The following is a 22,833-nucleotide window of genomic DNA, read 5'->3' on the forward strand; positions in this document are numbered from 1 at the left end:
AGCTTCAACCGGATCGACATTCCTCCCTACGAGAACTATGACAAGCTGTATGACAAGCTGCTCACTGCTATCGAGGAGACGTGTGGCTTTGCTGTGGAGTGAGACGCTGCTGACGCAGGGGTCAGCAGGAACAGGGAGTGGAGGAACTCGACATTGTCAGAACCCACCATCCAGTTCACACAGGAGAAGGGGGCATCTGGGGTCCAGTGGCCCAAGGACTCTCTCGCCCACAATAGGGACATAGTGGCCAGGCCAGGGGGGGGGCAGAGCAGACCTGAGCGAGCAGTCTCGTCTGTCATGGGGTTTTCCCCCCACCCCCCCCTTTAAAAAAATAAAATTTTCAGCTGCTAATAACTCAGACTATTTACTAACTTGTGGAACTTTAAAAATGGCTGGCTCTTCCTTTTTTTAATAAGTTTAGTTTTAGCATTGTAAAAATAGCCAGTATTCCATGTAGCTACTTACCATCTTACCAAGCAGAACATGAAGTCCACAACTAAACTAAACATTGGCCACATAAACAAGACTGGTATCACTGGTTTGATGGAGTAAATTGTTACCCACAGTTACCAACAACACTGAATGGTGCTTGGTTTGTTTGGAGGCAGGGACTGAAGGGAGCATGAAGGCTCCTTATAGCACCCCCTGGTGACTGAGTCCTCTTCTACCACTGAGGACTCTTGGGGCATCTATCTTCACTCAGAGGCTGGACTTTGGAGCACATGTTCAGAACTTGACCTTATGGAGAAAGACATGCAGGGCCCCATTATCAACGACCCTGTCCAAAGAAAGCGGGCTGGTTTTCAGCGCTCCATTCCCAGAAACCAGTGTCTGACATGTAAGCTTGTTTGGAAATTTAAATAAATAGCTTGAATGGTGTTATTTTTATATAATGGGAAAATGAAAAAAGAAACACTAAAATGATATGTAATATATATAATTTATTTCTGTTATATTTCAGAAAGCTTTTGCCATTATTCCAGATTTGTTTTTGAAAATATGAAGTGTTGCTGTTTAAAGCTTGAAAGAAGTACACTTAGATTACTGTGGGTGAAATCTTTACATAGCCTCTTTCCTACACAGTAAGTAGAGAGGTGGTCTTAATGGTGGGTTGTCTTTAATACACACAGTCCTCTGAGTGCCATAATACTTTTGACTGAATCTTTTCAACTATTTAGATATTAACCTGACCCTTTAAATTCCAGTGACATCATCCAGTAGGTACTTGTGATGGGGTATGTATGATGAGTTCCATAGACCTTTCTCATGATTTCATGATTGTTTCTACCATGGTGATCTGCTCTGTCCCCACAAAAGAATGGCTAAGAGTCCCTGCTACCCTGATGCATTTTGTTATGTGAAGATTACACACATCTTTTGTAAGTGCTACTCTTGTCATTCTGGCAAATAACTACTACTACCTTCCGGTTATGGTCTTCTGGTGCTAAATAAGACAGCAGTTTGCTCATTTCTTTCAAGATATTGGCAACCAGTCTTATACCTTGGACTGAGATGGGAGTATAGCAAACTACATACAACAAGTTGCAATGAATTGAACAAACATCACTCAGACCTCAAGCCACATTCTCAGGAGATGTCATATTATTTGTTGTATTATTTTGGAGCTGACGTGGTCAAAACCTTTTCCTCTGTAATGGTTGAATGTCTTATACAGTACATTAAGTTGAGTGGCTGTAAAGTCTACATTATCATGTGATTGTTGGGTTTCTATATCTCCATATTGGCTATAAATGAAATCTGAATGAATGAGATGAACCTGCTAATTCTATTCACCTGAACCTAGCTCTACAAGTATGGGTTTGGGGGAGAACATATTTATTTTCTACTCATTCAAACAAATTGTTGAATGTTTTCTTATTTTTTTTTTAATGGCTGTCAGTCTAGCGATCTATGACCATGGACTGTTCTTAAAGTTAGCATACATTGAAAATGAATTGCTCATCTTTTTCTTTTATAGAGGTGTATGCAAAGTGACGTGTCCTCAGATGGTGCTTTGTACAGTGATAGGATATTGTTCATTAATGTGGATCACACAACCTGTAATTTATCTTTAACTTAATAATTTTTTTTGTTTTACGTACAGAACTATTTGTCGCCGTATGTACTAGGTGACTTCTATCTATTTACCAGATAGGTCATGGACTGATTGATTTTATATCTAAACATATTCATTTACTTTAAGTGGCACAAAAAGATCGCTTGACAGTCTGTTTCTTACACAATCTTTCTGCATTACTCCATAGCTGCCTCCCTGAAGAATGGAACTTTTTATTAACAAGTCAAATTTGAGATGCAGCTTTTTGTTTCTTAATTTTTTTTGCATGATCCACGAGCAGGACTATATCTCTTATAGCTGACTTATGCAATTAGATGTACTTAACACTATCATTTTTGTAAGAGTATTTTATTTTTGTGTGTCATTTAGGTCTAATTAAACTTGCCTTTGTCAGATGATATGAGGCACCTTGAATGTGCCTTGTCTTTTGTCTGTGTATGTGAGAGGTTTTGGGGGGCTTTCAAAGGATTTGGGATGAATTTCACTATTGTGAAGACAAACACATGAATTTTTTCTATTGAATTTTAGTCTGGGTATTTTGGGTTGCATCTGATATAACTCCACAAATCAAATGTTATTGGTCGAATACACATGCCAACTGTAAAGTTTGGTGGGGGAGGAATAATGGTTTGGGCTAGGCCCCTTAGTTCCAGTGAAGGGAAATCTTAACGCTACAGCATTCAATTACATTCTAGACGATTCTGTGCTTCCAACTTTGTGGCAACAGTTTTGGGAAGGCCCTTTCCTGTTTCAGCATGACAATGCTCCTGTGCCCAAAGAGATGTACATACAGAAAGGGTTTGTTGAGATCAGTGTGGAAGAACTTGACTGGTCTGACTTCAACCTCATCTAACACCTTTGGGATGAATTGGAACGCCAACTGCGAGCCAGGCCTAATCGCCCAACATTAGTGCCCGACATCACTAATGCTCTTGTGGCTTAATGGAAGCATGTCCCAGCAGCAATGTTTCAACATCTTGAGGAAAGCCTTCCCAGAAGAGTGGAGGCTTTTATAGCAGCAAAGGAGGGACCAACTCCATATTAATGCCCATAATTTTGGAATGAGATGTCCGACGAGCAGGTGTTCACATTGATCATGTAATGTATATGTACACAATGGTGTGTATAGACAGTATATTAATAGAATGAGCCTTGACTAGAATACAGTATACTGGGAGCACCATTACCAGGATGATGGACAGGGGTACGAGGTAATTGAGGTAGCTATGTAAATATACAGCGCCTTCAGAAAGTATTCATACCCCTTGACTAATTCCACATTTTGTTGTTACAGCCTGATTTCAAAATTGATTCAATATTTTTCACTCATCTACACATTATCCCATAATGATAAAGTGAAAACATGTTTTCGGAAATTTTGGCTAATGTAGTGAAAATTTCATACGTAAATATTTCATTTACGTATGTATTCACATCCCTTTATTATGACAGTCTGAATTTAGCTCCTGTGTATTCAATTTCCTTGGATCATCATTGACATCACTACAACTTGATTGGAGTCCACCTGTGGCCAATTAAATTGTTTGGACATTATTTAGAAAGAAACACACCTGTCTATACATTTCACATGACTGGGAGCCAGGCCCACCCACTTAGGAGCCAGGCTCAGCCAATCAGAATGAGTTTTTCCCCACAAAATGGGCTTCATTACAGAAATACTTATCAAATCTAATTTTATTTGTCACATACACATGGTTAGTAGATGTTAATGCGAGTGTAGCGAAATGCTTGTGCTTCTCGTTCTGACAATGCAGTAATAACCAACGAGTAATCGAACCTAACAATTCTACAACTACTACCTTATACACACAAGTGTAAAGGGATAAAGAATATGTACATAAGATATATGAATGAGTGATGGCACAGAACGGCATAGGCAAGATGCAGTAGATGGTATCGAGTACAGTATATATGTGATGAGTAATGTAGGGTGTGTAAACATTATATTAAGCGGCATTAAAGTGGCTAGAGATATATTTTTTACATCAATTTCCATTATTAAAGTGAGTTGGATTTGAGTCAGTATGTTGGCAGCAGCCACTCAATGATAGTGGTGACTGTTTAACAGTCTGATGGCCTTGAGATAGAAGCTGTTTTTCAGTCTCTCGGTCCCTGCTTTGATGCACCTGTACTGACATCGCCTTCTGGATGATAGCGGGGTGTACAGGCAGTGGCTCGGGTGTTTGTTGTCCTTGATGATCTTTATGGCCTTCCTGTGATATCGGGTGGTGTAGGTGTCCTGGAGGGCAGGTAGTTTGCCCCCGGTGATGCGTTGTGCAGACCTCACTACCCTCTGGAGAGCCTTACGGTTGTGGGCGGAGCAGTTGCCGTACCAGGTGGTGATTCAGCCCGACAGGATGCTCTCGATTGTTCATCTGTAGAAGTTTGTGAGTGCTTTTGGTGACAAGCCGAATTTCTTCAGACTCCTGAGGTTGAAGAGGAGCTGCTGCACCTTCTTCACAACGCTGTCTGTGTGGGTGGACCAATTCAGTTTGTCCGTGATGTGTACGCCGAGGAACTTAAAACTTGCCACCCTCTCCACTACCTCTGCTGTTTCCTGAAGTCCACAATCATCTCCTTTGTTTTGTTGACGTTGAGTGTGAGGTTATTTTCCTGACACCACACTCCGAGGGCCCTCACCTCCTCCCTGTAGGCCGTCTCGTCGTTGTTGGTAATCAAGCCTACCACTGAAGTGTCGTCCGCAAACTTGATGATTGAGTTGGAGGCGTGCATGGCCACGCAGTCGTGGGTGAACAGGGAGTACAGGAGAGGGCTCAGAACGCACCCTTGTGGGGCCCCAGTGTTGAGGATCAGCGGGGTGGAGATGTTGTTAACTACCCTCACCACCTGGGGGTGGCCCGTCAGGAAGTCCAGTACCCAGTTGCACAGGGCGGGGTTGAGACCCAGGGTCTCGAGATTGATGACGAGTTAAGAGGGTACTATGGTGTTAAATGCTGAGCTGTAGTCGATGAACAGCATTCTCACATAGGTATTCCTCTTGTCCAGGTGGGTTAGGGCAGTGTGGTTGCGATTGCGTCGTCTGTGGACCTATTGGGGCGGTAAGCAAATTGGAGTGGGTCTAGGGTAGAGGTGATATGGTCCTTGACTAGTCTCTCAAAGCACTTCATGATGACGGAAGTGAGTGCTACGGGGCGGTAGTCGTTTAGCTCAGTTACCTTAGCTTTCTTGGGAACAGGAACAATAGTGGCCCTCTTGAAGCATGTGGGAACAGCAGACTGGGATAGGGATTGATTGAATATGTCCGTAAACACACCAGCCAGCTGGTCTGCACATGCTCTGAGGACGCGGCTGGGGATGCCGTCTGGGCCTGCAGCCTTGCGAGGGTTAACACGTTTAAATGTTTTACTCAAGTCGGCTGCAGTGAAGGAGAGTCCGCAGGTTTTGGTGCGTGCCGTGTCAGTGGCACTGTATTGTCCTCAAAGCGAGCATTGTCCTCAGCACCACCCCATCCTCAGACGATCCCACAGTTGAAGAAGCCAGATGTGGAGGTCTTGGGCTAGCGTGGTTACACGTGGGCTACAGTTGTGAGGCTGTTTGGATGTACTGCCAAATTCTCTAAAATAACGTTGGAAGCGGCTTATGGTAGAGAAATTAACATTAATTTCTCTGGCAGCAGCTCGGTTGCCAGTTGCACCCTCCCTCAAAAGTTTAGACATCTGTGGCGTTGTGTTGTGTGAAAAAACTGTACATTTAAGTGGCCTTTTATTGTCCCCAGCACAAGGTGCACCTGTGTAATAATCATGCTGTTTAATCATCTTTGTGATATGCCACATCTTCGTGATATGTGTATATGGAAAATGTTGGGGAATATTATTTATTTCAGCTCATGAAACATGGAACCAACACTTTGCATCTTGTGTTTATATTTTTATTCAGTATATATTATTTAGATTATATTATAAAAAAGGACATGACAGCATGCCTGGAGTTTGAAAAAAGGCACATGAAAGATTCTGAGAGCATAAGGCAAAATATTCTATAGTCTGATGAGACAAGAATTTAACCTTTTGGCCTGAATGGAAAGTGCTATGTCTAGAGAACCAGGTACAGCTCAACACCGATCTAACACCATCCCTACCGTGAAGCATGGTGGTGGCAGCATCATGCTTTTTAACAGCAGGGACTGGGAGACTTTGCTTTTTTTTACCTTAATTTAACTAGGAAAGTCAGTTAAGAACAAATTCTTATTTTCAATGACGGCCTAGGAACAGTGGGTTAACTGCCTTGTTCGGGAGCAGAACAACAGATTTTTACCTTGGGGATACAATCTTGCAACCTTACAAGTCCAACGCTCTAACCACTAGGCTACGTGCCAACCTGTAAGGATAGAGCGAACAATGAATGGAGAAAAATACAGGTAAATCCTTGATGAGTACCTTCTTCAGAGTCTAAATTACCTTAGACTGGGGCAATGATTTACGTTCTAAAAGGACAAAGACCACAAGCATACAGCCAAAGCAACACTGGAATGGCTTCCAAACAAGAATGTGAAAGTCCTTCCGTGGCCAGCCAAAGCCCTGACTTGAATCCCATTGAAAATCTGTGGAAAGACTTAAAGATTGCTGTTCACCGCCACTCGCCATCTAATTTAACAATACTTGAGAAAATCTGCAAGGAAGAATGGGAGAAAATCCCCAAATCCAGATGTGCAAAGCTGATAGAGACATACCTACGAAAACTCAAAGCTGTAAGTGCCACCAAAAGTGCTTCTACAAAGTATTGACTCAGGGATGTGTATAAATTGCAAGTGTATACATTGAGCAGTATTATAAGAGCCTGGTAGCAGCAGTTGTGATGTGTGCTAAGGTGCAGAGAATCAGCAGGTGATCAGTCTAGTTCACGTGTTCAGCAGTCTGATGACTTGTAGATAGAAACTGTCTCTGAGCCTGTTGGTATCAAACCTAATGCTCCGATACGGTCTGCCTGACGGTAAGGGAGAGAACAGCTCGTGGTTGGGGTGTGTGGGTCCATGATGATGCAGCGTGCCTTCCTCAAGCACCGTTTCGAGTAATGTCCTGGATGGGTGTAAGTAAGCACGTTCCCAGTGATGTACCGGGCTGTCTTCATCTCCCGCTGGAGGGTAATTCCACGATCAGTTCCTTCGTTTTGTTGACGTTGAGGGAGAGGTTATTTTCCTTAGCAACTGTAATTTAGAACAGCGTAGTACACGAAGATTTTTGTCTGCTAATGTGTCTCTGACTTCGAATCAGGAAAGGGGATATGAGAAGGGTTACTTTGGAAATGAGAAAGATGACATTGGTCATTTTACATACAGTATAAGAGCAGGAAATGTTTTAAAAAATCTAGAGTAACGGCTGTTATTACAATACTACACTTCTTAGATTACCATGATACAATAAACAGGTCAGTTTAGGGGCGTGTTTCATAGAAGATGAAGTATTGTAGCACACTAGTATTGTTATATAAGTATTCATACACATAGCTCATATAAACAAAGACAGTCCGTCGTAAGAACACATACACCCAGCCACAAGACTGACCCCCTCTATTGGTCGGATGCTCAGGATAAGGCTCTGCTGTGCACCAATGGGGCTTCTGCTCTGGCTAGAGCAAGGCCCGCCTCCAACCCTCCGACCAGTCAAGAAGACCGAAACGACAAGACTCCACCTACTTTATTCTATGTATAAAAATGAATGTAACCGTTGTATAGGCCTCTTTTTCACCTGGCTCCTTGCCGAGTTATGTGAACTAGGTCCGTGCACGTAAAACTGCGGGACAAGATATCTCTGACTCATTAAAACTGTCTTTTGTTACAACTGAAATCCACTCTGTCCAACGTCCGTGATTTGGTCTCAACTCTCCAGTATTTGAACACTAACAAACTTGGTAGCAGAGGATGGTTATTCTTGAATTCGATCTATTATAAGTTAGTGTGAGAGGACGAGACTGATCACGGCTAAAAAATCAGACGGAAGAGTGACTTCCCCAGCCATTCATCTTGCCTCAGGAAATCTGATCGGAGCGCTCTATATAAGGTGAGCAGAGCCCGTTATATCGAAATCTGCATATTGTATTATAGCCTAAACCAAATTTTGATCAGAAAGTACTGGGCGTGAGTATGAATCGGTGCCCAAATTTTTACATAAGAACCTAAGACATTGATCGGGGAGATCTTGTTTTGCTCGTTTTTATTTTTTATTTGTATTTTTATTTTTTATCAATTGGCCTATTATTAGAAGTGTAGTATGCATGTAAAATATCCTATTAAATAAGTGCTTACTGTTTAATTGGTTGTGGTTTAGAAGTGTAGTATGCATGTAAAAGTTCCTATTGAATAAGTTCTAAACTGTTTAATTGGTTGTGTTTAGAGGTGTAGTTAATTAATAGATCGACTGAATCTGCATGTAAAAGATCCTATTGAATAAGTTGTAAACTGTTTAATTGGTTATGTTAGAGGTGTAGTCGAATAGATATAGGATATGTAAGTTTGGCCTTCCACAAGACAGAGATCGGGAATGATGTGGCTATTGCACATCAAACAATAAACATAATATGAACCAGAGTTGACATTCCATGATTTGGAGATGGGGGAAATTAAATTGAAAGAAACGTTTGTCGCGGAGTAGGTTGGGATACGTAACTGGGCTATTAGGCACACGTGCTGGTAGACAAAGCCACCTTAGTATCGAATGGCCGTGCAACTTTGATTGACAGCAGCCGGGCTGGAATACTGATTTTCGTTTTTTTCATTCCTGTTGATATTGCCTAAAGTTAAAAATTATTCTGACAATTGCTATAGAATCGCTGGAATTTACTGATATAAGTTCATAAAGGAACTTACTGAATTGTTTCTAGAAAGTATTTAAATAAGCCGCCGAGCTTAGTACAGACTTTGTTTGACAGACGCTAAAAGCTACACACTGATTTTGGGGTTTTTCTATTCTATCCATATTTCCTAAAGATATAGAATTATTCTGACAATTGCTATAGAATCGCTCAAATATACTGATATAAGTTCATAAAGGAATTTACTGAATTGTTTACAGAAAGTATTTAAATAATTCACTGAACAACTCTTAGTTGTCTAGAAATTCTATCTATATTTCCTAAAGAGCTAGAATTACTCTGAAAATTGTTATAGAACCGCATATATTCACTGATATATTGTTCCAAAAGGAAATCGCCGAATCATTTCTAGAAAATACCTAAACGAATCGCTGAACAAATTCAAATAAAATACCGGAGAAACACACGTGGCGGGCGTCACATACTGATAACCCCCTTTGTATGCGAGGGTGAGGGTGGAAGAGATAAGCCACAGCCAGTACAGCAGTACGGGCTAAGCATACAACGATAGAAATAAACACCACATAGTAAGGATTGAATATACCTAAATAACGCATTATACACATTATCAGACGACTTAGATAAAATGTCTGCAGCCATCACGCCCAAACAAATGATTGCAGTAGAAACTCAAGACCAAGGGGAGCAGCCAGATAACACTCAGATCGTGGCACAGACTGTCTCTCAGATGATCCAACAGCAGGCAGCCCCACCACCCCATTACCCTCCCCCACAGCGGTATATCCTGCAACGGCAACGGGCTCAACGAGGCCCCTACACTGGACCATACAGAGGGGGAAACTACCAGTGGTATAACTGCGGAATTCCCGGTCACTATGCCAGATATTGCACAAAACCACTCTCCCCGCAGCAACAGCAATGGAGAGAAAGAGGAAGAGGACGTGGAGGGGCACCAGGAAGAGGAAGAGGACCCTCTCCTAGACACATGCAGCAGGAGCAGCAAGATTACAACCAACCCTCCCACTTCAACACCTGATCACCCAGTAAGAATGATGAGGATGCCACTCCTGCCGATGACCACACTTTCTGAAGCCCAAGAAGTGTACTGGCTAAAATGCCTACCCACAGGGCCTGCCACCCCTCACATCCAGTTTAAGTTCAACCAACTGAAAGCTCAAATCTACACTCTGCACCCATATAAGACTCCCCAAGCTGAGATCCATTGCACACTCAATGCAACAGAAACTGATGACTGCCTCTACACTGCAGACTGGGACGAAGACATGATGCACCTGACCCCACCTATCAGGTGTTGTACCATTGGGTGTGGCCCAGAGGGGGTGGCAGCACCGGTCATCCTACGATCAAGGAACCTCCATGCACCCCTGGCCTGGACGGCTGAAGCATCAACAGCCATAGCACTCCTGAAAACAGATCTATCAGCGGCAGCAGCTCTGACTGCACCTGACTACAAGAACAAGTTCCATTTGGATGTTTCTGAAAGGGAAGGATTCACCTCATCCGTCCTATTCCAGAAACAAGAGGGGGAGAGAAGGGTCTTGATGTACTACTCTTCAAACTTGACCACATTGAGGTAGGACAGTCAACATGCTCCAGATACGTTGCTGCAGTAGCAAAAGCTATTGAAAAAACAGCTCACCTCGTGATGTCACCCTTCAATCAGCCATCATCCCTCAACCAGCATCGGCCAAATTAGCTGAAATCATCGGATTGACGCAGGTCCTCATCAGAGGAAAAGGAAAGACTGAATATCTATACAGACTCAGCCCATGCCCATGAAGCAGGCCACACTGATGGACCCAGAACTTTTATGAGAAACACATGGCCCCACACACGAAGGCAAACTAAAGACCCTCCAAAAAGGCCTCGCACATCTGGTGGCACCCTCACATAAAAAATATGACTGACTTATTTTATGACGATGATTTATTTTGTGACGAATGCAATGGTTGTGACAGACACAACCCAAAGAAACCATATCAAACACCAATGGGCTCATACGTAATACCTAATGCATGTTTTCAGGATATTAGTATAGACTACACCGACATGGGCCCCGAAAATTTATCTAAAGGCAAACTCTATCTCCTAGTCATAGTAGATAGGTTCTCCAAATGGGTAGAGGCAATAATAACAAAAGGGGAGGATGCTAGGTCAGTCTTTGAGTGGCTACAAACCAAACTAATACCCAGGTATGGCATCCCAAGACAAATCAAATTTGACAAATGGCTTACATTTAACAAACACCTGAGACAGGTGGAAGAAAGATTTGGCATAACCCACAGATTTGGATCTGTGTACAGGCCCCAATCCCAAAATCTGGTGGAACGTCAAACCAAAAGCAAAAGCTAAGATAGCTAAAGTATGTGCCTCATGGGATAATGACTGGTAGAGTCATGCATGGTCCACCAAGGGAGGGAGGTCATATGCCCGCCCTTGATGTACAACAAATTGTAATGTCTAATTATGTGAAAAAACTGACGGTTCTCTCTGTAGCACTCTCTACCCAGGTTCACAAGGTCCAGGAGGGGGAGCTGCCGGGGGACACGCCACTACTGAAGGTAAAGGTTGGTGACGGGGTGAGGGTTACAGTCCACAAGAGAAAGTGGCTGGAACCCAGGTGGACTGGACCGTACGAAGTGAAGGAGGTTACTTCACACTCAGTCCAGGTCAAAGGTAAATCAGGCACACCTTGGCACCGCCTTACACATTGCACCCCAGCCCCAATTCCTTCTAGAACACTGACTGAAGTCAGAGCTGATTTGAGCGGCCTAAATTCGATTCCAAATGAAGACACTCCTTCCTCAGGTGATGCGGCATCAAACTCCGCCTCCCCTGAGAAGGGAACCTCGCCCAGTTAGAGGGAAATTTCTCCCTCTCTGGGTGAGGCTGGGGATATCTGGTCCCTTATTTGTGATATTCCTACTGATATTTGGAGTAACCCTAGGACTTTCACATGGTTAATTGAACAACTATTTCACCCTGCCACATCACATACACCAACCCCTACACATGTCCCTAACTCCTTTCCTGATATCACTCCCTCCAATCACTCCCGTCCCAAACGTAGCACTACACCTACAGACCCACCATGCAAACCAGACAAGGTTAGGAGCACCACCTTATGTATACCCACGATTGCAACCGCCACCTTTCTGCTCTAGTTTTCACGTCTAATAGACGTGAAGAGAGGGATTTGTTATATAAGTATTCATACACATAGCTCATATAAACAAAGACAGTCCGTCGTAAGAACAGATACACCCAGCCACAAGACTGACCCCCTCTATTGGTCGGATGCTCAGGATAAGGCTCTGCTGTGCACCAATGGGGCTTCTGCTCTGGCTAGAGCAAGGCCCGCCTCCAACCCTCCGACCAGTCAAGAAGACCGAAACGACAAGACTCCACCTACTTTATTCTATGTATAAAAATGAATGTAACCGTTGTATAGGCCTCTTTTTCACCTGGCTCCTTGCCGAGTTATGTGAACTAGGTCCGTGCACGTAAAACTGCGGGACAAGATATCTCTGACTCATTAAAACTGTCTTTTGTTACAACTGAAATCCACTCTGTCCAACGTCCGTGATTTGGTCTCAACTCTCCAGTATTTGAACACTAACAGTATGTTATGTCATCCTTTAACCAACTTTTAAATCTTGACAAAGTGGGAGCTGTAAAGCTTTCCATTTAATTCGAGCATTTATTTGAATTAGAATGAGTCTGGCATGTCCTGAGCAGCAGAGGCGTGAACTGAAGTGCTTTCATCAATGATGATGGGGAAAGGTGGTGATGGGAGGGGACTTGGGGAATCAGTATCTATTTGCTCAGACAAAGGAATGGGTAGACAATTTTGGTAGTGTGGTGGACTGTATAGGCCTAAACAGATTGTTTCTGTGGTAGCCTACAGCCAACCTTGACATTGATGTTATTTCGTAGATCCAAGCAGTGGTACACCACTCTGCATATTAAACCTGATCACATACAGTGCTTTCAAAATGTATTCACACCCTTTGACTTTTTCCACATTTTGTTGTGTTACAGACTGAATTTAAAATGGATCCAATTTAGATTTGTGTTACTGATCTACACACAATTACCCATAATGTCAAAGTGCAATTTTGTTTGTAAACATTTTTACAAATGAAAAACTGAAATGTTTGGAGCCAATAAGTATTTGTTATGGCAACCCCAAATAAGTTCAGGAGTAAAAATGTGCTTAACAAGTCACATAATACATTGCATCGACTCACTCTGTGTCAAATAATAGTAGTTAACATGGTTTTTGAATGAGTAACCCATCTCTGTACCCCAAACATACAATTATATGTAAGGTCACTCAGTCGAGAAGTGCATTTCAGTACAGATTAAACCACAAAGACCAGGGAGAATTTCCAATGCCTCACAAATAAGAGCACCTATTGGTAGATAGGTGAAAATATAAAAAGCAGACACTGAATATTCCTTTGGATGGTGTATCAATGCACCCTCAGTTGCCGGAGAGGAAGGAAACCACTCAGAGATTTCACCATGAGGCCAATGCTTATTTTAAAACAGTTACAGAGTTCACTGGCTGTGATAGAAATGGGATTTGTTTGATTTGCCACAAACATAATGCTTGTATTCAGGACAAAAAGTGAATTTCTTTGCCACTTTTTTAAAAAGTTTTACTTTAGTGCCTTATTGCAAAAATGATGCAGGGTTCTGAATATATTTATAATATTTGTATTCTGTACAGGATTCCTTCTTTTCACTCTGTCAATTAGGTTAGTATTGTGGAATAACTACAATGTTGTTGGTCCATCCTCAGTTTTCGATCACAGCCATTAAACTCAGTAACTGTTTTAAAGTCACCATTGGTGAATACTTTCGGGAGGCACTGTAATTAACGGCAGTAGTCTATTAAAGGCATTTTAGTGAGAGAAAAAATATAGACAACTGACCCAGAACTACACTAACAAGTTCGGAGGTTAGGGACTTTTTACTGTAAATCAACATTTTCACATTACAGAGTAGCTTTTCCAATTAAAAAAAAAACCTTAACAGTCTATTATTCATTAAAAACATGACATTATTAAGTGGCTTTAGGTCTACCATCTTTTACGCTAAAGTAATCAGCGGAATTCTAATTTTAGGGAGATTTTCCTGCAAATCAACTGCACTAGTTTGAGACTGCCGTCTAGCCATATATTTTTTTCACTGGATGTGCTTTCTTTGAGCTCTGACGTCACTTATGGTAAAAGGATCAACCGGATCACAACTGTTTCTTTTTTTTTGTACATATGCTTTCGCCAACAGGTTCCATTAAATAATCCCAAGTGATACACCCAGAGAGCTATGTCTAAGTATATCGCTCTGATACACCTAAGAGCGAGAATTTGTTTATTTGTCAAACTGCAGTCAAGCATCATGTCACCAGAATTAGACCCTCAATATTTATTGGAAAGGAGCATCAAGATCACCGTGCACTTTTACCAACCTGTGAAGTTCATAATAATTAATTTAATATGTAGCCCAATAAACTGAATGGTTTTCCGAGTCGTACCATATCGTCGCGTGAATTTCTCACATAAATAATTGTACGGACACACCGTCGGCATTTATATCACAGCTGTTAATACGGTATGAATTTACTCGTGTAAAACTGGATGGAAACGTGGTTATTGTGATACAGCTGATAAAATGTGATAAATTGGCAATACAAAATACCTAGCTAAATGCCATAAGTTGTGCACAATAGCATTCTGTCGTATTAGAGATTCAATTTGGAATAGCATTTGTTTCAAAAAAAAATATTATAATGGATTTTCATATGGGATACATATACGTTATCTATAAGGCGCCTTTAACATTATAAACACATTGCGACAAATTAGCTCCTCCATTTCACACCATTTTCAAAACATAGACGCAAAATATGCACGTTTTCCTTCCAAATAGCTTTGAATGTGACGTTACGCAATGTGCTGCGGTGTAGTCAGTTCACGGCGGATTAATACTTCACTCAGACCGAGCGTGACACTTCCTCATGCAATAAAACCCGAATCTCTTTTTTGAGTTCACCGGCATTTCAGCATCACCACGGCAGTTCGGGTTTGATATCGGTTTTTCAGGCGTAGTTTATTTATCGTTTTTATTTATACACTTTGTTTACAAGATGCCCGGATTTTCTGACAGAGATCGTGGTAGAGATAGAGGGTAAGTGTCTGAATGAAAGAATTTTAGGCGAATTTAACACCTCGTGTTTTCTCGCCAGAAATGGCTGACATGACGCACAGTAGCTACCTACATATATTTTTCCCTTAGAGTGTCGTAGTTTCCATTTTAAAAAGTTAATATCGAAATTTTGTTGCTTTGAAGTTCACCGGCATATTCAGAATCAGAAGGGACAAACGCTTTTAAAGGCCTCGTTTCGTTATGAAACTAGCAGGAGGCCTTATCTGAATCCGAAAAATCTTAGATGGAGGCCTGTTTTATTAAAATACGAACCAGTTAGTCAGCTGTTGTGTTTTTCTAATTTACGTTATCACATTTTCATAACGTTAATCTTAACATTAATATTGTGCCTCTTCATACAGCATGTGTCCGATACTAAGTACTAAATGTACTTGTACGCCATGTGGCATCATTGAATGCGGATACAAAATGCCGGCCGGTTTTTTTCCACCCATTGTTCCTCTGCTGGATATACTTAAGATGGCTGTTTTATAGTGACGCAGAGTCCAATAAGTCAAGCATTTCTTCTAATTTGTATAACTTAAATCGCTGGCAGTACCTTCTGCATTGTATTGAAGTTGGTAATGTGTACGATGACTGCTAGTTGTCACTAGACAATTTTCTGTTAAATCTAAAATGTAAATTTCTTTGCTTGGCGTTTACTCAGGCGAGTAGATCCACTGGTAACCTATCTCTTACATTGGTTGGCATGACTAACATTACACCATTCACTTCCACAGATATGGCAGTGGACCACCTCGTTTTGGAGGTGGTGGAAGAGGTGGTGGTGGTGGAGGGAAGTTTGGTAATCCCGGTGATCGACTGCGCAAGAAGCACTGGAACCTTGACGAACTCTCTAAATTTGAAAAGAACTTTTACCAAGAGCACCCAGATGTTACTCGGAGATCTCCGGTATGTATTCTAGTGGTCAACATCCAGATGCAGCTGATTTACATTAAAGGTTAGGTAATTGCTACTGGCATGTGTTCTTGCACATGTTCCTGTTTTCCAATGGCCATTTGCTGTAGTTGTCTTTTGCATTGCCATGCCAATTGATCTGAGTCCATGTTACATTGCAGCAAGAGGTTGCACAGTACAGAAGTACCAAAGCGGTTACTGTGAAGGGGAGGGACTGCCCTAATCCAATTATGAAGTTCCATGAAGCCAGTTTTCCAAGTAGGCACATCCATTAATATCTGACACATTCAGTTGATATATTTCTTTCTGATCAAAACTCGTCTTCAATCTGGGCTAGTTTTCATGTAACCCCCCTCACACTTTTGCACAGCCTACGTGATGGATGTCATTAACAAAGCAGGCTGGTCAGAACCAACACCAATCCAAGCACAGGGTTGGCCACTGGCTTTGAGTGGCAAGGACATGGTTGGTATTGCACAGACGGGCTCTGGGAAAACTCTCTCGGTAAGTGTTGAGAATATTAGCATGGACTATTCCAACAACTTAGAATTGCTCATAAAAATAAGAGGACTGATGGTCCTTTTTACTGTAATGCAATGTCATTTTTTCTCCTGCAGTACTTGTTGCCAGCAATCGTGCACATTAATCACCAGCCTTTCCTGGAACGTGGAGATGGCCCTATTGTAAGTACCCATGGTTATTCAAAGACTTGTATCTAACCTCTCATCCACCCAACATGGGTTTATGGTATTCAACCTTTCTTTCAGTGCTTAGTGCTTGCCCCGACCCGTGAGCTGGCTCAGCAGGTCCAGCAGGTGGCAGCAGAGTATGGCAGAGCTTCTCGCCTGAAGTCTGTCTGTGTTTATGGGGGTGCGCCCAAAGGGCCACAGCTCCGTGACCTGGATAGAGGTAAGTTCCACAACTGCTCTATGCATTTGGCTGATTTGAATCTATGGAATTTGGTGCTCATGATTGTTTATTATAGGTGTGGAGATTTGCATTGCCACACCTGGCAGGCTTATTGACTTCCTGGAGGCAGGAAAGACCAACATGCGCAGATGCACTTACCTGGTACTGGATGAGGCTGACCGAATGCTCGACATGGGTTTCGAACCACAAATCCGAAAAATTGTGGACCAAATCAGAGTGAGTTCTGTTGTGATGTGTTAGTCTACTGATCTCACTTGGGGACAGTTATCAAGGGAAATTCTGACATGTTCCTTCTCTCCAGCCTGACCGACAGACGCTGATGTGGAGTGCCACTTGGCCCAAAGAGGTGCGCCAGCTGGCAGAGGACTTCCTGAAGGACTACGTCCAGATCAATGTGGGAGCTCTGCAGCTGAGTGCCAACCACAACATCTTGCAGATCGTGGATGTTTGCAATGATGGCGAGAAAGAAGACAAGTGAGTCCTGTCTGACCTGTCATTTCTGTATATGTAATGGGTGGGAAAAAAAACTTAAACACTTGTTTGGCAAGTCACTAATTGAATTCTTCCCTGCCTTTCCAGACTCCTCCGCCTTCTAGAGGAGATCATGAGTGAGAAGGAGAACAAAACCATAATCTTTACAGAGACCAAGAGGAGATGTGATGAGATCACTAGGAGGATGAGGCGGGATGGGTAAGTGGCATCAATACTTAGTTCTTTAAACTCAGGGTAATCATTTGTTTCACTGGACTCAACTGACTCAACTTGCTCCTTTTAGTTGGCCAGCAATGGGCATCCATGGAGACAAGAGCCAGCAGGAGAGGGACTGGGTGCTCAATGGTGAGTTTATCACAATAACCATTTATGACACGCTCTTTTATGGCCAGCTATCAATTTATTTTCCTTTTTCAGAGTTCAAGTTTGGAAAGGCGCCAATTCTCATTGCCACAGACGTCGCCTCCAGGGGTCTAGGTTAGTTTCGTTCTGTCCTTGGTCCCTTGTACCAACTTTTTTTCTGAAAGAAAGTGTTTCTTTCTGTAACTCTTCTGCCTTCTGAGTTTCTCCCCTATCTGAAGGAGCGGTCTTTTGAGGCAGGGCCTTGGCATGACACGCCCAGGTCTCCAGAGGGGGAAGGAGGACTCTTGGAGGTGTCCTGACTGGGACATCACCCAGTCACATACAGAGGTGGCGGGGCCCGAGTGCTGAATATCACGCTGGGCTGCCCAAATGGGGGCCTAAATGAGGGTTAGCTGCCGCACCCCTGTAAATGCAGCTGTTCTCTGGCATCGGTTTGGACTGCTTCACACCCAACCTCATGGCTCCACCAGGCTCTGCTGTTTCCATGTCTTGCATGTCGGTTTGGGCATTGTATTGCAAGTCATCGAATTCTGGAAGGTGTCGCTTTTCTCAAAGCATGTGTGACAAATGTGGCAGTTTCCTAAACTTCTGTTTTGAGACCAGTTGTAAGTCCCATTACACGTTCACCTCTGTAATGATATGGCTACTGGCGCTTAGTGTCAGTGGGTCATGTCAGTTGGCTGGGGACAAAATCCAAGCTCGCACTCCTCCCTCACCTGTGTTTCAAGTCATGTCGAGACCTGCCAACGAGAGACATTTGATCACGTGAACACTGGTTCTGGGAATATCTTGCCTTGAGACTGGGGGTACTTTTGTTATGGGTCACAGGAGTAAGTGGCTCCATTTTTAGCTTTCCCCAATTGTTTATGGTCTTGGCAAGACGTTGCCTTTATAGCGAGCTTCTTATGAGTGTGTGGGAAGAAGGGGCCTTCATTATCACCATAAGGCCCTAGTTTTGGCACATGAAGAGGCAACAGTGTGCATAGTGGCCTTACTGTGTAGAAGCACCCTGCAGTCACTTGACATTGTGTGGGGAGTTTTCTGCAATGGGAATGGACTAGTGAATGCATACTCCTTTATGGTAAGACTTCTGATCCTTTTTGGGGGGAGGGGGCTGTTGAGAATTGAGGGGTTATCTGGATTGGAAGCATTTGGAGTGTGCATCGTTTCTCTCTTCCCACCGTAGTATCCCCATGGATTTAGTCTTTCTGGAGTTATCTAATACTATTCTTTACAGCCTAGTGGAAAAACCAGCTACATCCAGTGACTGGTTGTACTAACTTTGCTCTTTTGGTCTGGCTGTTGTGGTGTGCATCTTTGTGCGCTCCTTTTTGTTTTTTTGCCACACTGCAACACATCCTACAGATGTTGAAGATGTGAAATTTGTCATCAACTTTGACTACCCCAACAACTCTGAGGACTATATTCACCGCATCGGCAGAACTGCCCGGAGCCAAAAGACTGGCACAGCCTACACCTTCTTCACCCCCAACAACATGAGGCAGGCCAGTGACCTCGTTGCTGTGCTCCGTGAGGCCAACCAGGCCATCAACCCTAAACTCCTCCAGATGGCGGACAGAGGAGGTAAATCTAATTGGTGAGATACAGGAACTGTGGTTCAGCTGCAGCCATTTTTTTTTCCCTCCCCCTTTTTTTTGTTGACGTGGATGGGTTTGGCACAGTCAAAGCTATGGGATCTTGATTCATTTTTGTTAGCCATTTATTTACCCCCTACAGTGTTTTCCCATGTACCCATTTCATATCACTCGAACTAGCATGAAAGCCCATTCTAACTTGTTCTTGTTTTTCCTTTCAGGTCATTCAAGGGGAGGCAGAGGTGGTAGTGGATTTAGGGATGACCGCCGGGACAGGTACTCCTCCGGGGGCAGGCGTGACTTCAGTAGCTTTAGAGACAGGGAAAACGATAGAGGTTTTGACAGTGGAACAAAGAAAGTCTTTGGCACAAATTCACAGAGCGGAGGTTATGGGGCAAGTGGCTTTGACAAAAGCGGCAATGGTTTTGGCGGCGGCTACGGCACCAACGGCCAGTCAAACTATGGTGCCAGCCAGGCCGGGGTGTTCCCAACGCAGAACTTCCAGGCCCCACAGTTTAGTGCCAACCAAGGCGGTGCACAGAGTGGCATGAGCCATCAACAGTTCCCCTTCACACAGCAACAAGCACCACAGCCCATGGTGCCTTACCCAATGCCCCCTCAATTCCCACAGTAAACATGAAAGTAAAGATGGTAAATTATTGCTTGTTTGTCTTAGTCCTATACTCTATCCAAAATTGTACTGTTTAATTTTTTACACCAGGGTTCAACCAATTTTTGAACCTCTAAAGTCCCTGTGGCGGGGTGGTCCTGCAGCGCAGCAATAGCGATGGCGCACAATTTTGCTTTCTTTTACTTATTTAATTTGTTACATTCCTCAGTAACGTTTAGTCTTATTTTGTACTAGTTATTGCAGATGTTTTGTCCCACCTGTACCATTTAAAGTGATATGTCAAGATCTTAACTGGGAGGCACTGCATGGCATTTCGCAATAAAAACCAAAAATACTTATCTTGTTGTCTTATTCTTTACACGAGTTTCAGAAAATGCTTAAGTCTGTTCCACTTTTCCTCAATAGGTAAATGGATTAATTCTCAGGTGCAGTATGGAATGACTATTTTGTCTAGAGGGATATATGAACATGGTCAATTGCTTAAATTAGTCAATGCTCACGGTTGACTATTACACTTGACTATGTAGCACTTATGTTGAGGCTTGCGGTTATGCAACATCAGTGTACTTGAATTTAAAGACTTCATCCAGAGATTTAAAAAAAAAAAGATTTCAAGGAGTTCTGGTTATTCTCATTGGCCTCATGATAAAACACCCCTTGTGCTATTGTGACTGTCAGTTTGATGTGCCTTTTATGAAAATCAAGTGTGAATCAAAGCTTAAACAACCTCCGCCCTTAGTGGCAGCTTGCAGACAGTACCCAGTTCAATTTCCCTCATTGACCAGATGGCTAACTGCGCAAGTATGTCTGCAGATACCCATTTTGTTGTGCTCGATATGCTGAGGCAAATATGCACACTGTAAAATGTCACCCATCGGTGTTGCGTCTGCTTTCCAATCCTAGGAAAGGCTCTGACCTGGCTGATTTCATTAACGTTTCGTTCGGCTTCATGGTTTCTTCCACTGTTAGTAGTGCGGTGTATATAATACCTAATGCAGTAAGAATCTGTACTGGACTCACTGTACCAGCTGTCGTCTTGAACACAACCTAAACATTAATTGGAGTGGCTGCTATTGGAAAGAAAAGTATCAGTCAATTTCATGAGGCCATCCCATCCATGAAGGCATTTTATGGCCTGGATTTACTCATTTACCAAACATGTTTCTCTGCGTGCTTTTACTGCGCAGCACATGAAACCATCCTCTCCCATCCCTCTTAGCAAGCTGGTGAGGGTTGGGTAACTGGTTTGCCCTGTCTGTCTTCCCAAAGGTGTTGACAGGGAATTGTTTGGGTGGAGTGACATCTATTAAAGCTCAACCCAGCTCAAACTGTATTAAACATGTTTTGACAGCTTGTACTGTATCCGTTCTAGATGGCAAACAATGCAAGCAGATAGTGACTATATTGTGATGTCTGACCCTGCTGGAGAAAAGCACTGAACTCATTAACTCCGTTTCTTCTAGATGGCTTGAGGGTGAGAGACAAATTTTCACAGCCGTGATGATCTGACTGGCCCTAAAGTACATTACATGACAAAGTATGTGGACACCTGCTCTTCGAACATCTCATTCCAAAATGATGGCCGTTAATACGGAGTTGGTTCCCCCTTTACAACTATAACAGCCTCTACTCTTCTAGGAAGGCTTTCCACTAGATGTTGGACCATTGCTGTGGGGATTTGCTTCCATACCTCCACTAGAGTATTAGTGAAGTTGGCCACTGATGTTGGGCGATTAGGCCTGGCTCGCAGTCGGTGATCCAATTCATATCAAATTTATTTATATAGCCCTTCACATATCAGCTGATATCTCAAAAGTGCTGTACAGAAACCCAGCCTAAACCCCAAACAGCAAGCAATGCAGGTGTTGAAGCACGGTGGCTAGGAAAAACTCCATAGAAAGGCTAAAACCTAGGAAGAAACCTAGAGAGGAACCAGGCTATGAGGGTTGGCCAGTCCTCTTCTGGCTGTGCCGGGTGGAGATTATAACAGAACATGGCCAAGATGTTCAAATGTTCAGAAATGACCAGAATGGTCAAATAATAGGTCTTGGACAGGTAGCACGTCCGGTGAACAGGTCAGGATTCCATAGCCGCAGGCAGAACAGTTGAAACTGGAGCAGCAGCACGGCCAGGTGGACTGGGGAAAGCAAGGAGTCATCATGCCAGGTAGTCCTGAGGCATGGTCCTAGGGCTCAGGTCCTCCGAGAGAGAGAAAGAGAATTAGAGAGAGAATACTTAAATTCACACAGGACACCGGATAAGACAGGAGAAGTACTCCAGATATAACAAACTGACCCTAGCCCCCCGACACATAAACTACTGCAGCATAAATACTGGAGGCTGAGACAGGAGGGGTCAGGAGACACTGTGGCCCCATCCGATGATACCCCAGACAGGTTCAAACAGGAAGGATATAACCCCACCGAATTTGCCAAAGCGCAGCCCCCACACCCCTAGAGGGATATCTTCAACCACCAACTTACCATCCTGAGACAAGGCTGAGTATAGCCCACAAAGATCTCCGTCACGGCACAACCCAAGGGTGGACACCAACCCAGACAGGAAGATCACATCAGTGACTCAACCCACTCAAGTGACGCACCCCTCCTAGGGACGGCATGAAAGAGCACCAGTAAGCCAGTGACTCAGCCCCTGTAATAGGGTTAGAGGCAGGCGGTTTGTTGCTCCAGAGCCTTTCCGTTCACCTTCACACTCCTGGGCCAGACTACACTCAATCATATGACCCACTGAAGAGATGAGTCTTCAGTAAAGACTTAAAGGTT

The 22,833-nt window shown here is 43.2% G+C and overlaps 2 protein-coding genes across 4 annotated transcripts in view; both read left to right on the forward strand.

The window, feature by feature from the left end:
• Window positions 1-2,491, forward strand: part of LOC139421413 (E3 ubiquitin-protein ligase SMURF2) — a 63,985-nt gene extending 61,494 nt beyond the window's left edge. For both annotated transcript variants that reach the window (XM_071172289.1, XM_071172288.1), the window contains one exon: window positions 3-2,491. In XM_071172289.1, coding sequence (XP_071028390.1) covers window positions 3-102 — 100 coding nt within the window. In that variant the 3' untranslated portion in view covers window positions 103-2,491. The remainder of the gene's footprint in view (window positions 1-2) is intronic.
• Window positions 2,492-14,884: 12,393 nt separating this feature from the next.
• On the forward strand, window positions 14,885-20,388 carry LOC139421414 (probable ATP-dependent RNA helicase DDX5). 2 transcript variants are annotated; one of them, XM_071172290.1, is made up of 13 exons: window positions 14,885-15,103; window positions 15,862-16,033; window positions 16,201-16,297; window positions 16,410-16,543; window positions 16,657-16,722; window positions 16,807-16,948; window positions 17,025-17,185; window positions 17,271-17,443; window positions 17,549-17,659; window positions 17,745-17,806; window positions 17,879-17,938; window positions 19,190-19,408; window positions 19,641-20,388. In XM_071172290.1, the coding sequence occupies exons 1-13, from the start codon at window positions 15,063-15,065 to the stop codon at window positions 20,051-20,053; spliced, it is 1,851 nt and encodes a 616-aa protein (XP_071028391.1). In that variant the 5' UTR covers window positions 14,885-15,062; the 3' UTR covers window positions 20,054-20,388. The 2 variants fall into 2 exon arrangements, with proteins under 2 accessions (XP_071028391.1, XP_071028393.1); XM_071172292.1 differs by having other exon boundaries at window positions 14,908-15,103; window positions 19,190-19,421.
• The last annotated feature ends 2,445 nt before the right edge of the window (window positions 20,389-22,833 follow it).

This window comes from Oncorhynchus clarkii, chromosome 12 (assembly GCF_045791955.1).
Source record: "Oncorhynchus clarkii lewisi isolate Uvic-CL-2024 chromosome 12, UVic_Ocla_1.0, whole genome shotgun sequence".
Classification (NCBI taxonomy): domain Eukaryota; kingdom Metazoa; phylum Chordata; class Actinopteri; order Salmoniformes; family Salmonidae; genus Oncorhynchus; species Oncorhynchus clarkii.

Excerpts from the sequence above, each read along its gene's own strand:
- LOC139421414 (XM_071172290.1), top strand. The coding sequence starts at position 15,063 with ATGCCCGGATTTTCTGACAGAGATCGTGGTAGAGATAGAGG. Across the intron at positions 16,034-16,200 it reads ATGTTACTCGGAGATCTCCG|CAAGAGGTTGCACAGTACAG; the intron begins GTATGTATTCTA and ends GTTACATTGCAG. Across the intron at positions 16,298-16,409 it reads CCATGAAGCCAGTTTTCCAA|CCTACGTGATGGATGTCATT; the intron begins GTAGGCACATCC and ends ACTTTTGCACAG.